The following is a 16,360-nucleotide window of genomic DNA, read 5'->3' as shown; positions in this document are numbered from 1 at the left end:
TGAGAGAAGTTCTCACTGTGAAGCCCAGGATATCCTTGAACTCAGGCAGCACCTTCAACAGTTTTCATTTGGTATTACTGATGCTTTTAAACTGCTTGTATCTTGCTGCCTGACACCCTACATCTCTTTCAGATGCATTAGAACACCTATTCTAAGTTAATATTTGATGTTAATTTTATAATGAATTAACATGTTATTTCACTTTAAAGATTTTAAATCTTTGGCCATTTAGTAATAAGTTAATTAATCTTCATGAGTTTGTATATTTACTAAAGATTTATTTGTTACCTATTTTAAATCTTATTTTATTAAGCTTAAATAGGATACATGGCATTGTTTCACTTTTTCTGAATTTGTTAAGGTTTTTTGTTTGTATACCAAGATGTTTTAGAGAGGTTTCCATGGGCTGCTAGTGTTTAGGTGGAATTTTCTCCTATGGATATCTGTTAAGTCCTTTTGATGTATTATGTCTTGTAATTCTGATGTTTCTATGTTTATGTTTTGTCTAGATAACCTGTCTATTGGAGAAATGTGATGTTGAAATCACCTATTCTTTTCTTTTTTATTAGAAATTTTCTTTATTTACATTTCAAATGTTATCCCCTTTCCTAGTTTCCCCTCTGAAAAGCCCCTATCCCCTCCCCTCTTCCCCTACTCCCCAACCCACCCACTCCCATTCCCAGTCCTGGCTTTCCCCTATACTGGGGCATAGAACCTTCACAGGACCAAGGGCCTCTCCTCCCATTGATGACTGACTAGGCCATCCTCTGCTACATAAACAGCTAGTGCCACATGTCCCACCGTGTGTTTTCTTTGATTGGTGGTTTAGTTCCAAGGAGCTCTGGGGGTACTGGTTAGTTCATATTGATGTTCCTCCTATGGGGCTTCAGACCCCTTCAGCTCCTTGGGTACTTTCTCTAGCTCCTTCATTGGGGACCTTGTGCTCCATCCAATGGATGACTGTGAGCATCAACTTCTGTATTTGCCAGGCACTGGCAGAGCCTCACAGGAGACAGCTATATCAGGTCCTGTCAGCAGGCTCTTGTTGGCATCTACCATAGTGCCTGGGTTTGGTGGTTGTTTATGGGATGGATCCCCAAGTGGGGCAGTCTCTGGATGGTCATTCCTTCAGACTCTGCTCTGAACTTTGTCTCTGTCACTCCTTCCATGGGTGTTTTGTCCCCCCTTCTCCAGTAGCAGACTTTTTGTGACATTGGATGCACTAAAGTCTGATGTGCATCTATGTTTTATATTATAATGTCTCCTTGATCCCTTGACCAACTGTTGAGAGAGAGGAAGAGAGAGGTTAAATATTTTTCTGTCTCCTTGTTTGTTTGTTTGTTTGTTTGTTTGTTTGTTTGTTTGAGAAGGGTGGGAAGACAGGGGGACAAAAGGATACTACTGTATAAACCAGTGCCTAAAACACTCAAATTCAGTCTCCCAGGTACCTTATGCCACCACAGCTAGCTTTATTTTAAATCTTTTTAAAATGTTTTTATTTTATGTAAATAAATGTTTTGCCTGCCTGTATGTCTGTGAACTATGTGCTGTGTCTATATAGTGCCCAGAGAGGCCAGAAGAAGGCATTGGATCCTCTGGAATCGGAGTTGCAGGCAGTTGTGAGCTGACATATGATTCTGAGAACCAAACCTGGTTCCTCTGAAGGAGCAACAAGTTCTTTTAACTAAGCAATCTCTCTAGCCTTTTTAAATCCTTTTTTAATTTTTTTAAAATTAAAACGTAACTACACGTTTGGGAGGCATCCCTTTCCCGAGAAAAAGGGGAGGGGAGGGAAGCTGCAATTGGGATGTAAAGTAAATAAATAATTAATAGAAAGGAAAGGAAACATAATTATATCATTTCCTCCTTTCCCTTTCCCCTTCTAATCTTTCCTGTGAGGTTAGGTTTTGTAACCTACTTTGAAAGATGAAGAGTTCAAAGCTGAGAAGAGTTAAGTAACTCGTCAGAGTCTCAGTACCAAATGCAGACATCTGGCAGAGCACATCCTGACTGAATAGAAACTATTACGTTTAGAAACCCTTATATATGTTTTCACACTTGATCTTAAAACAGGGCAGTAAAGATTATTTTGTCCCTCTTTTATAGATGAAGAGACAAACATAAGCAATTAAGTAATTTGTTTAAGACTACATGGTTTAAAGGCTGAGGAGTGGCTCAGAAGTAGAGAGCTCTGGCCCAGCCCATGTTAAGGCCCTGGAGAAAAATTATTACTGCTAGAGCCCAGGTTCCAGAGTCCATCTGACTGAGAGCCATGATCTTAACTACGCTATTCGACTCCCATGTCCAGTGTTCTTTCTGCTATACTATGCTGTCTCTATAGATATATTGGGAGGGAGCAGATGAAGGATCCTTTGGGAAATGTCCAGAAGCAGGAGGCAGCTTAAGATACATCCTGAATAAGGGGCAAAAGAGATGGCTAAGCAGAGTATGTATTACTCTTGCAGAGGATCCAAGTTCAGTTCCCAACATCAACAGTGGTTATCTTACAACTGCCTGTAGTTCTGGCTCCAGGAGATCTGAATCCTCTGGCCTTCACTGGCATCTGCACTCATGCACACGTGCCCATAAACAGATGGCATACACATTCATGTATTTTCAAAAAGTTTTCTGTGTGTGAGGTAAGAGTCTTAAATGTCATCCTGACTTGCCTGAAACTTAACTGTTATGGAGCAGACTGGCCTCGGACTCACAGAGATATGCCTGCCTCTATGTCCCAAATACTGGAATTAAAGGTGTGTGCTACCATACCCAACAAAACTGAAAACTTTAAATATCCTTAAAGAGGAAAAAATGGACGGAAATGATGAAGGTTGTCCAGAGAAGTGGAGTCACGGAGCATACAATTAATTGATCAGGAGTCCAGGGCTTTCTGCACCAACCTGTTCTGTTCATTTAGAGCCAGTTTCCTTCCTAGGCTGGTGTGTGGCTGAACCTGGGGCAGATCACATATTTTACCACTGAGTTAGAACCCCCAGAACCTGAAAAATATTTTAGTATTCCATAATACGATCAGCCTTTTATTGGTTGTTGACATCCCTATTCTACATTTCAGCAGTGCTAGTTCAGTACATAGCATTATTTTGTCAGATGTGATAGCATGTGCCTATAATCTCAAGGTAGAGAAGGCTGAGACAAGAGAATTTCAAGTTCAAGGACAGTCTGGACTCCATAGTCAGACTCTCTTAAACAAAACAGGAGGTTGGAGAGATGGCTCAGCAGTCCTCTTCCAGAGGACTCAGGTTCAATTCCTAGCACCCGCATGACAGCTCATAACTGTCTATTACTCCAGTCCCAGGGGATCTAACACCTTCTTCTGGCCTTCATAGACACCAGACATAGTGCACACAAAATGCATATAAAATAAAAATAAAATTTATTTTTTAAAATCTCATTTACACTCATATTTACACACACACAAGACCAAGGACTGTTTTATTTAAATTGTATTTTTATTTCTCTAACTTGATAACAAATCATGACTATTACTTCTGTACATTTTTAATGCCTTTCCTTTTAAGACTGTTAAGTGTTGTATTCAGTATATCTTAAAGTTGAATAAATCATTTATTCCAAGATCTTGAGCAACCAGAAATAGTTCTTGACATCACAACTAGTCCTTGAGAACAATTATGGTGGTACAAACCTATAATCCCAGCACTCGGGAGGTAAAGGTAGGAGGATCAAGAGTTCAAAGCCAACCTGGGCTATGTGAAACTTTGTCCATGACTCCCATCCCCTCACAAAACAAAAGGATAAAACCCTTGGAATTGAGTTAGATACTATATTCTGGGCAAAGTCCTACCAAATGCAAGTCAGCAGTAATCAAAGTAATCCTGAGAATATGTACGGGATTAATAGTAATATGATAGAAATTTGTCTGCTCTAACATTTATGACACAATTCATTGCTTAGGGCAGTGGTTCTCAACCTTTCTCATGCTATAACCCTTTAATAAATACAGTCCCTCATGTTGTGGTTACACTCTCCCATATAAAATTATCTTTGTTGCTACTTTCTAACTTTAATTTTGTTACTGTTACAAATTATAATATAAATATCTGTATTTTCTGATGATTTTAGTCCACCCCTGTAAAGGGGCTGTTCCACTCCTAAAGGGATTGTGACCGCAGGTTGGGAACTACTGTGTCATCATTAGGATAAGCCATTAGGGATCATCCCTTGTTGAAAGTTAATAAATGATGACTGCTTCCCAGAATAACAGGAAGTAAGTTAGAGATTGTTTCTTGTCTTGCAGTAGCACTTGTACCATGGGCTTGGTCTTGCCTCTCTGGAGTGACACCCTAATTCATTTGGATGGTGATGGGTAAGCACTTTCTCTTTTCCCTCCTACAGAAAGCTCAGGGGTGGCTCATCTTAGTCTTGGTGGCTCATTCATTCAGCTGAATGGGAGGTCCACTGTGGCCAACTGAACTGATGTGTCAGCAGCTCAGTAAGGCCCTAAAACTGCCATTTAGTGAAATAGAGTAAAATACAACTTTCCAGGGTCTCTCACTTCTGTTCTTTTAAGCCATGTTAGGAAGCCAGACAAAGAAGTAATAGTTTGTTGACTCACCCTTCAATGTGAACATGTGGACTGCTCTTGCTGTGTTCTCCCAGAGGGGGATGTGTTCTGTTTCAAATAACCTTCTGCATCCCCTGCCAGCTGTCAGCCCGCTGTATAACCCCTTTCCTGAGCCAGTTCCTTCCAGTCAACCACCCCCACCTCCTGGTGTTTTTAGAATGTGTTCCCAAGAGACTTAAATGTTTGCTCCAGTTTACAAAAACCCAGGTCAGGTTTGCTATGAATCAAAGGCTTTCAAATAGAAATACACATTAGAATACCTTAATTTTACCTAATAGATAAAATCAATTTGTTGAAGCTTTTCTTAATTTAAATTTATTTTTGAAAATTTTGTATATGAGTACTATCTTTATATCATTTTAACCCTTTCTTCAATTCTAATGTTCCACCACTCCCTCGCAAATCCACAACTTCTTCTTTAGTTATTATTATTTCATATTTATTCACATATATACATATATTTATATATAGCCTGCTGGGTCCATCTGGTGTTGCTCATATGTTTTTATGTCTAGAAGTGACCGCTAGAATCCAGTTACCTGGCAGGGCACTTGTCCCTGGAGGATAAACTTTTCAGTCACATCCTACTTCTAGATGACATGTCTGATTGTTTCTTCTATTTAATCAGTCGGTTGTTGTAGCAAACTTGAAATGCCTGACCCTTATTTGTGGACTTATGTCTGTTCTCTTTTGCTCTTAGTGGGTTCAGCGTATCAACAGATAACAGAGTTCACATATTCAAACCTGTATCTGTGCAAGCAATGTGGTAAGATGGCTTTTGATATCTCTATAAAACTGTGGGTTTTTAAAAAGTTGTTCTATTTTTAAAAGGTTCTTTAATGTTGTAAAAACAGTGCTTTCTTAAAGAAGAACTATTTGAAATAACAGTCCACTATGAGAATACTGTATATGTAGAAGGTGTGTGTGTGTTTGTGTTTGTGTGCACGTTTGTGTGGGATCTGTTTACATGGTAGCCATGGTTGAAGGTGGCCCAGAAATGCAATTTTTAAATTTTCACAATGGAAAGCTTTGTGCATTGGTGAACAAGTGAAATCTAGAGGAACTACTAGGCTCTAGAAGAGATGCTAATGGATTATCAAAGAGCCTGTTAGAACTGTTTCACAATGACCATGCTTAGTGTGAGTACTACATCTATACATTTTACTGCAATGCACTAGCTTTTAGCTTCATAAGATAATCAGAGATAAACATTGACAGAGTTGCATTATAGATAAATGAATTTTCTTTTAAAATACTAGCAATTGTTTGTGTAATGCAAATAAAACTTAAAGAAACCATTGTTAATAACCAACCATATATTGACACTTTTAAGCTATTCACTGTGTCCAGATGTTTTGAATGACTTATAGTGAATCATTACACCAGTACCTCAGAGCAGTGTTGTTAGCACCCTTTGTGGTTGAGAGAACCGAGGCATTGCTAGGGTTACTTAACTGTCCTGAGAGTATCTTATTTATTTAGACAGAATAGACTCTTGTTCACTTATCTAGAAAATGATGTAATATAACCAGGGAATAATGCGACTTGCAGGTCAGTAGCCTTTAGCTTCTCGGAACTGAGATGTTTCAGTCAGAAAGTGTTCATCATGTGAGCATAAGGGTCTGAATTCAGATACCAGTGCTCATGTAAAGCCAGGCACAGTGTTTATCTGAAACCTTAGTGTCGCAAAGAATTGGGGAAGAAGAAGAACATGCCAGACAGGCAAATCCCCAGAGTTCAATAGTCTAGCCAAGTCTAGCTCCGGGTTCAATGAGATGCTATGGCCAGTAATTAGGTAGACATCAATAGAGGAAGACACACAACATTGACATCTGGCCTACCTGAGCACACAGATACACATGTACACACAAATCTGCAATACACAAACACTCATACCACACATACACAACAAATACATTTCTGCTTCACATTCTAGTGCCTGTTCTATAATAGAAGCCCCGGATACATAGAAGGCAAGCAAAGCAAGAGTGAATAATCCAGGAAATAATCTAAATCTACATAACAGAAGTGAATCCTCATTGTCACTGAACAATTACCTTTCTTAATATTTCATGAAGTAACTGAGGTGGGACAGTTTTAGATGCGTTTAGACCACATTTATAGATTTACAGCATAGGTCACAGGTGAATTTTTATGGAAAACTTAATGATCCCCTTTGACTAATACTCAGAAGCAGTTAGCCTATCTATTCCCATGCATATAGTAGAATGACAGTGCTTTTCAGATATATTTCAAAGAGGAAGACAAAGCAGCCTTAATTCAAGTAATAACCGCAGATCAAGAATTGATGTTGGCCAGGCGTGGTGGCGCACGCCTTTAATCCCAGCACTCGGGAGGCAGAGGCAAGCGGATTACTGAGTTCGAGGCCAGCCTGGTCTACAAAGTGAGTGCCAGGACAGCCAGGGCTATACAGAGAAACCCTGTCTCAAAAAAAAAAAAAGAATTGATGTTGACTAGTAATTGTTCTGTTAGCTTTTTTGAGGAATATTTAATTGAAAGTCATATAAGAAAAATATTAGTGGTGAATCAAAGCAGTATTTAGACCAGGTGCTTCCTTAACCAGACAAAGAGTACTATAGTCTCCCCTTCCTATATGTAGCCATTGTATCTGGAGCAACTAACACTGAGTATATTATAGTTGCAGCAGATCTATAAGGTATGATTGTAAAGTGTGAATTTCCAAATGAAGAGAGTATGCCTGGAATCTCTGGAGTGCAATTGAATTTTTCTGAGCATTTGTCTATTTTGAGTAATAGAAAACATCTTAGGGGACTGACAGATGACTCAGTCAGGTAAGTATTTGCTGCACAAGCATAGAGACTTATTCAATCTGAAATATCTACTTTAAAACACACACATACACAACAGACTAGAGCCAGACAAATCTGAATCTAATCACCCTACTAGCCTCACCAAATTGATTAGCTCCAGGCTCAGTAAGAAACTCTGTCTCAAAGAAATGTAACTGAGGAGATACCCAACAGTGGCTCCACATGCAGGAGCACACATGCACAAGTACACAGATGCACACACATACACACAAATGTGTACACATGCCTATACCACACGTACACACTTCAGAAATAAAACTACAGGTTATGTTTTTAAAATCCTTTTTAGTTGGCCGGGCGTGGTGGCGCACACCTTTAATCCCAGCACTTGGGAGGCAGAGGCAGGGGGATTTCTGAGTTCGAGGCCAGCCTGGTCTACAGAATGAGTTCCAGGACAGCCAGGGCTACACAGAGAAACCCTGTCTCAAAAAAAAAAAAAAAAGTGGGGGGGAATAAAAGGTATTTTTTAAAAATATGTAAGATCTTTGAAATGACTTAGCAGGTAAAGTCCCTGGCCAGACTGACAACCTGTGTGTAATCTTAGGATGCTCTTGGTTGAGGAGGAGCTAACACCCAGAAATTCACCTCTGGACCCCAATGTGTACTACTGTGGCACGTGTATCAAATCATAGATCAATTGTTTTTTAATTTTATAGGTGTTATACATTGTTAAACTCAAAAGTTAAAAATACATATTGCTCTTGCAAAGGCCGTGAATTTAATTTCCAGCTCTCCAACAGTGGCTCATAACCCTCTGTAACTATAGTTCCAAGGGACCCTTCATCTCCTTCTGACTTCCTCAGGCACACATGGTGCACAGACATACATGCAGTCAGATTACTCACACACATACAATAGTAAAATAAATAAATAAGTTAAGTGTTATAAAGAAAATATGTAAAAGAATGGTCATGGAATTCTCTTGCACTTCCTTTTCCTATAAGAGAAAAACATCAGTTTATAGCCAATAAGACATTTATTTGAGCCTCTGCTGTAAGCTAGGTCTTATTTTTAAGCGCTGGAGATAGACAATAAACAAGATGCACAAGCTCCTAGGTTTTGTGTCTTGTTTACTTCCTAGCATTTCTTTTGTGTGTCTTGTTTACTTCCTAGCATTTCTTTTGTGTGTCTTGTTTACTTCCTAGCATTTCTTTTGTGTGTCTTGTTTACTTTGTAGCATTTCTGGCTTTAGTGTGGGTAAATAGAAAAAAGATAGCTTTTAGATTTGTTTACCCTTCTTGGATTTCTGAGTTCAGAATCAGGAGGTTTAATTTAGTCTCAGTGTATGTAGCCAGAGCTATTCTTAGAAGGCAAGTCGTGTGAATGAATAAATGGTTTAAAGAACCAGGAGACTAAGATAGCAAGAATGGTAAATGTCATTAGATGAGTACTCCCTGAACATCAAAGCACATATCCCTGTGGCTCAGGGGCATCGGCCTCTGTGGAGCCCATAAGAATCATAGTTATCCCATGATTCTGTGCCAAAAAGAAACAAATTTTAAATAGTTAATTGTTAAGATTTTTTTGTTTGCTAATGACAGTCACAACATGAATCCAAGTATAAGGACATGAGGCCATAGGTCCTGGACCTGTTTTTCACTGGGGAGTTAGTTGTCAATTCTCTCCCCCTCCCCCAGCTCCTTGCCTTGAGGATGCAAGCAAGATCAGAGACTCTTGACTCCTGTGGAGGGAGGAAATTCTCCAGAAAATGATAACTCTGTAAAATTTAAAAAGTAGACAAGTTTGAGATAGAAGTGATTTTTATCCTTTGGTACCCCATAATTTTACAGTGCTCATTTCTAGGCTTATCTTTCAGGTCTGCACTACAGAGTTTGCACAAGGCTTGTGAAGTGGCCAGAATGCATAACTACTATCCAGGCAGCCTTTTTCTCACTTGGGTGAGTTATTACGAGAGCCATATCAACTCAGATCAGTCCTCAGTCAATGAGTGGAATGCTATGCAGGATGTGCAGTCTCATCGGCCTGACTCTCCAGCCCTCTTCACAGACATGTAAGTTGGCTTGCTGAGGACTGTGGAAGCACATGTCCTAAACAGCAAATTCCTCAGGAACTAACCCTACCCCACATATGTCATACATGAAGAATAGCCTTCTATCACCTGCAAAGGCCTGAGGAATTTCATTCCTGGGCACAATGGACTGACCATATCAAGAATGTAATGCTATAAAAATCAGATTCCACTAATTTGAAATTTGAATTTGGAGGAATTGGCTATAAGAGGATCATTAGATAAGTTAACAGCAAGATGCTTTTGAAGGGTTACCTAAGAAATTAAGCTGACTTTCAAAGGAGAACACTTGTTCCTATAGATGAAATCCCCAGTAACAATAGTTGATGTCTTGTCTTTTATCAAATTCTGTTGCAACCAAGGCTGTTCATACTCTTCGGGACTGGAGGTCCACACTTTTAATCCCAACGCTAAGGAAGCAGAGGCAAGTGGATCTGTGTTCAAGGTCAGCCTGGTCTACAGAGCGAGTCCTAAGCCATCCAGAGCTACATAGTGAAACTCTGTCTCAGAAAAGAAAGATGTTTCCAATCCCTTTAAAAGAATATCTGGGTTAAATTTATTTCTATTGAATTGTGGTTTTATTTTAGGCCAAAAAGTAATCAAAACATCATTTGATTTAAAAACAAAAACAGGGAGTTGTTGATTCTAGAGCCGTCTTTCCAGTAGACTGAGTCCTTTCAAGATATCATAGTAACCAACGAGATAAGAATCTGTGGAAAGGGATCTTCATGGTTTCATATTGTGAAGCTGGTTAATGGGTTTTGGAGAAATGGATGTTCCATCTAGCTCCATACAGAAGAACATTCTTCACAGCCAGGGGATGGTAGCACACAGTACACTTGGGAGACTGAGGCAGAAGGGTTTCCAGTTCTAGGGCAGCCTGGACTACATAGAGTAGAACCAACCCCATCTCAAAATAGAGAATAAATATTTCAAATCAGTAAACTAATGTTTTCCTCCCTGAGTTATCTTTTGTTTGAGAAGTCGTTAGATCTGTGGCACAGAAGGGATTGCTTTACATTCCTAAGCAAAAACAAACAAAACAGTGAGAGAGCCTGTCACCCAGTAAATTTACTTACTGAATTTTAGTTCTTAGTTTTAAGATGTATTAATCAATTATCTTTGTAGAAAATGACTACATGGAGACTGTAGACCAGAGTATCAGTGCTGATGCACAGGCTACTTTTATGTCAACTTGACACAAAGAGTTGTCAAAAGGAAGGAACTTTGATTGAGAAAATGCCTCCATAAGATCAGCCTGAAGGAAAGCCTGTAGGACATTTTCTTCAGCAGTGATTGATGGGAGAGGGCCCAGCCCTTCGTGGGTAGTGCCATCCCTGGGCTGGAGGTTCTGGGTTCTGTAAAACACCAGGCTGAGCAAGCCATGAGAGGCAAGACAGTAAGCATGGCCTCTGCATCAGCTCCTGCCTCCAAGTTCCTGCTATGTTTTAGTTCCTGTCCTGGCTTCTTTTAATGAAGGACTACCATGTGGAAGTGTAAGCCAAATGAGCCCTTTTCCTCCCCAACTCTTGGTCATGGTGTTTCATCACAGCAATAGTAACCCTAACTAGGACATGGATTTATCTGGATAGAGTGGCTTTTTAGTTAGTTTTGTTTTCTCTGTATTTTCACATTTGTTCCAGTAGCATCAAAGAGGAGAAAGTGTTTGTGGGCTATAATGCCTTTCTGTGTCCTCTCCCTACCCAAGTTAACTTTAAAAGCTTATAAAAGGATAGTGAAAATACAGGAAAATGTGAGGCAAAATGTATTTACAGTGTTTACTGTGAACAATTTGTGTTTGTAATCCAAGAGGGGCATGTCCACATGGAGTTCCCCAGTGTACACCTAGTATCATACTAGGCTTAGAGAGGAGAAAGACCTTGTTCAAGGTCACATCAATGTAAAGGACTCAGAGAAAAACTGCTGAACTAGGAAATCAAACCCATGCATGCACACAGCTGCTAAAATCTGCTTTTATCAACACGTCTTCAGTGGAAGACTGTCCTTACACATTTGCTCCCATATTAGCCTAGGTAAGAATTGTCCCCTTCATCACAACAGATGTGATGTGCCTTGCTGTGAACAGCGATGCAGTGTCCTGTGTGCTGTGTGCTTCATGAGAAGCTGAGTGCCTAAGCAATGTGGAGCCCTAAGGGTGTGGAGTGCAGCCTGCAGCCTTGGAGATTACCAAGGCTATTTTTGCGGGCAGTGATAAGGCTGTAAGCAGCAGGAACAGGCAGGATGCCTGAAGGCTTAGGCCATGTCCATTTCTAAATAAGGAAATACAGAACAGATACCTTTCTCGAGTAGGTAGGAACAAAGATGGGATAGAAAGTACTCAAGTTCTCCATAATGTGACACCGAGCCTCTAGAGAGAACCAGTGCTTTTCTAGTAGTGAAGAATCTGCTGCCTAGGCTGACTTCATAGTAAAGTTCCAAGAGTAGATTTATTTTATTTTGTTTATTTGCTTCTTTGTTTTGAGGCATGGTCTTACTGTGTAGCACTGGCTGTCCTAGACGTATAGTTGCAATGTAGACCAGGTTAGCCTCGAACTCACTGTGCTGGGACTAAAGCATGTGCTACCACATCTGGCCTTGAGTAATTTTATTTAGAGTCAGAAGGCTAGAAAACAATACAATGCTTTAGCTAGAGAGCTAGGTTAGGCTGAGTGATCTGATTTCCCTGATAATGCATATGATTACCAGTGTATCTTTTAACATATTTGTCTCCTTAACTATAAAATTAATATAAAAACTTTACAGAAATGAGCAGGAAGGAAAGGACAGTGATACACATTTATAAGCCCATTACTTGGAAAACTGAAGCAGGAGGATTGAAAGTTCTAGGCCAGCCTGGACTACATGGCAAGACCTTGTCTCCAAAAACATAAAAATTTTCACAGAGCTATTCTGAGAGTTGCCATGAAAAGGAAAGTGTTTTGGATGAAACTATTCCATCCAAACAGCTGACCCCCTACAACTCATTTTGCAATAAAATTTGCCTTGTTAGAGGGAGATGGATCCTCTGTCCTTCTTTCCCAGCTTTAGGCCCACAGCCATGAATAATCAGAACAGATCATCAGAATGGCGTTTTAAGGTCTGGTTCTATTGAGTCACACCACTAGGCTACCCAGATTGGTATTCTAGCTCACTAAGTAATGTTATCCAAAGGCCCTTGACAGGAACATGAGGTCACTTGATACACCCAGCTCATCTTTGCTTCTTCATAAATCTGTATATTATGATGTATTCAAAGATGTTTTAACATATAGAACCTGTTCAAGTAATTTTTACATGTTTATATTCTATATGGGTTTTTTTTTTTTAAATGTTCATTGGTTTGGTTTGGGAGTGTGTTCTTATTGTTAGCTTTGGTTTTTGGTTTTGTTTTAGCAATTGTCTCATATAATACCCACATTGCCTTGAAACTCTCTATGTATTCGCCTGCAATTTTCATTTGTTTCTGCAGTATAAATAAGAGTAAGAGAAATAGTTTGGAAACATAATCCAATGGTGAATTCATTGCTCTGATTAAGTTGTTTACAAAAAAATCACTACTTGTTTATTCTCAGACCAACTGAACGTGAGCGAACAGAAAGGCTTATTAAGACTAAATTACGGGAGATCATGATGCAAAAGGATTTGGAGAATATCACCTCCAAAGAGGTAAGCAACTCTGAGTCCTCGCTGTTCCAAAGCCAGAAGTGGGATGACAATAGATAGGGAGCTAAACCGGTACAGAGATGAATACAGCACGTCACCTCTGTTTCAGATACGCACGGAGCTGGAGATGCAGATGGTGTGCAACTTGCGAGAATTTAAGGAATTCATAGATAATGAAATGATCGTGATCCTTGGTCAGATGGACAGTCCCACACAGATATTTGAGCATGTATTCCTGGTAAGTTTTAAAACCACTTCAACTGGTATTTTGAAACTAGCTTTGGACTCAAGATGGGAAGGAAAGAAATTGTTGCTTTATTATATTTAAACAAAATATAACTGGACTGGAAAAATGGCTCAGTGGTTAAGATTACTTACTATTTGTGCAAAGGAACTAGATTCAGTTCCCAGCACCCACATGGCTCAGAACCATCTGTAACTAGGTCCTGGGGATCTGAAGCCCCCTCCTGGCCTCTGCAGTTACCAAGCATTCATCTGGTACACAGGCGATCAGGCAGACAAAACACTCATGTAAATAAAATAAATAAATCGAAAAAACTTTTCATGTAACTGTCATTAAAAGCATAGGCTCTATGTATTCAAGCCTTGTTGCTTTCTAATCATCTTACTACATGCTTTTACTAACACTGTCAAATCATGTGTGCTGTTAATGTTGTTTACATGGATTGTATGGCAGGGATGCTACATAATGTTTTGCTGCAGCTCATACCTTCCCAGTTCCTTTTTCAATGGACTTTTATGTGGATTAAAACTTGAGTGTAGTGGGAATATTTATACCAGGAAATTTAGCAAATGCCACAGACCAAGGCTTTCTTCCTCTAGGTTATTAAATATATCATGTGTTTTTAGAGTCAAAGATGTCAGTTGCCTGTGGTTTCATACAATATATCTACCACTTTGAGGTTCCACTTCCAAAACGCATTCCCTAGGCCATTAAGAGCCGGCCTGGCTGGTGCCGGGCATGGTGGCACACGCCTTTAATCCCAGCACTTGGGAGGCAGAGCAGGTGGATTTCTGAGTTCGAGGCCAGCCTGGTCTACAGAGTGAGTTCCAGGACAGCCAGGGCTACACTGAGAAACCCTGTCTCAAAAAAAAAAAAAAAAAAAAAAAAAAAAAAAAAAAAAAAGATCTAATACAATTCATCAGAGCAGATGGGACCTTCTTGTAACAGAAAGTCTGTTGGGCTGTATTTGCTTAGCTATTGTTTAGAGTGCTAAGGATCAAATCCTGATCCTTGCATGTGTTAAGCATATGTTCTATCGTTGAACTACATCCTCAGCCATGAACTTTTTTTTTAAAGATTTATTTATTTTTACACATAAATAAGTATAGTGCAGCTGACTTCAGACACACCAGAAGAGGACGTCAGATCTCTTACTGGTAGTTGTGAGCCACCATGTGGTTGCTAGGATTTGAACTCAGGACCTTTGGAAGACCAGTCAGTGCTCTACCTGCTGAGCCATCTCACCATCCCCCAGCCATGGACTTTTAAGCATATAAAGCCATGTCACAGCATCTTGAGCCCTCAAGTTACCTTTCATGATTACCAAGAAGTCAATGACTAAAAATTGTTCTTTGTAGTTCCCATTCAGTGACCTGTAATGCCTCAAGGAAGACACAGAGATGGGTTAAGGGCAGAGAAGATAGGAAGTTCTCTAGTGTTGGAGAGTTCTGGTTTCACATGTACGTGGTAGATGAACAAGGTTAACAAGGATACTTAAAAGCAAAGAAGACTGCTAAAATATCATTTTTGCTTCTTCTTCCCATATATTTTTGCCAAATATGCTTCAAATGCTTCTTATCCTTATTCATTGAAAGGCCAGTACTATCTATATCCAGCTATGTAACATTTCCAATTTCTAATGAACACATATGTGAACTGAACTGCTTAGAAGCCAAGAAAAGGGATAGAAGAAGGATAGACACACAGAAACTGACTAAACTGGGTTACTGCACTCTGAAAATTCTGGAGTTTATTTTACCATGCAGTCAGATTTGGTGCCATTGAAAGCTTGACACTGTAGAACATGTTTGTCTCTAGTTTGATTCATATGGACTATAGCTATGAAATTAACTGTGTAAAGCTGAACTGGCAGGAGCTCTTCTTTTCTAGTACTTCTGAGGAATAGGATTACAGGCATATGCTATCATACCCAGCTTAGATTTCTTCTTACCTTTTTTTATTTTCTTTTTATGTGAATGTATATGCCTGTATACCACGTTGATGCAGAGGCCAGAAGATAACACCAAATTCCTAGAACTAGAATTATAGACAGATGGTTGTGCGCCACCCTGTGAGTGTTAGGAACTGAACCCAGGTCCTCTACAAAAGCAACAAGGGCTCTTAACCACTGAGCCACCTCTCCAGCCCCTAGAGTCTGTACTTCTAAAGTACACATATGTGTTCTTAGTTTTGAATAAAGAAAAAAATCTCTTCAGTTTCACAAACAGTTTGGTTTTCTATGAAAACCAAAAGATTAGACATTTCTTTCCATTGTGAAATTTTAATTTTTGTTTTGTTTTTGTTTGGTTTGGTTTTGGTTTTTTGAGACTGTGTTTCTCTATGTAAGTCTGCCTGTCCTGAAACTTGTTCTGTAGACCAGGCTGGCCTCAAACTCAGAGATCTGCCTGCCTCTGCCTCCTGAGCGCTGGGATTAAAGGTGTGGCTAGTTTTCATATTTAAGGAAATAACTTCCAAATAGAATCCTAAAATTTAACCTTATTCAACATGCAAAATACATGCTTGAAAGGTGTTGTCTAAACATCTTATACTTATTCTGATGGCTTCCTCTCAGTTTGTGCCACATGTCCTATGTCTGTGTCTTCTCCAGTGAGTATATACTTTCCCAGCAATTGGCATGGAAACAGAGATGTATTCCAGTTTTAAGTTGCAGAGTTACTTTTCTCAAAGTTATCTCATTCCATGCATAGTTGCCATGCCTGGAGCTCAACCAGACTTTGAGGAGAGGCAGCAATTCTCCCTCACTCTGGAAGAATGCTCAGCTCTGCAGTATACTGCACAGAGATCTGTTTATTCAGAAAAATATCAGCTGATATGGAGAAGGAATGTTTAGAACATAGTTCAAAGAAAATCTGCAGTAAAGCTGATTGTTGGGTAGCCGGGTTATTATTAGGGGAAGGATTCATCTAAATTCTTATAAGATTGTACAATTTCTCTTGCTGGCAGCCTTT

The 16,360-nt window shown here is 39.5% G+C and overlaps 1 protein-coding gene across 7 annotated transcripts in view; it reads left to right on the top strand.

The window, feature by feature from the left end:
* Ssh2 (slingshot protein phosphatase 2) overlaps window positions 1-16,360 on the top strand; it is a 244,798-nt gene that overhangs the window by 200,419 nt on the left and 28,019 nt on the right. For 5 of the 7 annotated variants that reach the window (XM_021178063.3, XM_029483719.2, XM_021178064.1 and 2 more), the window contains 5 exons: window positions 4,277-4,345; window positions 5,304-5,369; window positions 9,272-9,466; window positions 13,057-13,150; window positions 13,257-13,385. In XM_021178063.3, coding sequence (XP_021033722.1) covers window positions 4,277-4,345; window positions 5,304-5,369; window positions 9,272-9,466; window positions 13,057-13,150; window positions 13,257-13,385 — 553 coding nt within the window. The remainder of the gene's footprint in view (window positions 1-4,276; window positions 4,346-5,303; window positions 5,370-9,271; window positions 9,467-13,056; window positions 13,151-13,256; window positions 13,386-16,360) is intronic. The other 2 variants (XM_085829808.1, XM_021178062.3) reach the window with 1 other exon arrangement.

This window comes from Mus caroli, unplaced genomic scaffold, assembly GCF_978045245.1.
Source record: "Mus caroli unplaced genomic scaffold, Mus_caroli_1 scaffold_13, whole genome shotgun sequence".
Taxonomy (NCBI): Eukaryota; Metazoa; Chordata; class Mammalia; order Rodentia; family Muridae; genus Mus; species Mus caroli.
This window is presented reverse-complemented; position numbering and strand designations above follow the sequence as displayed.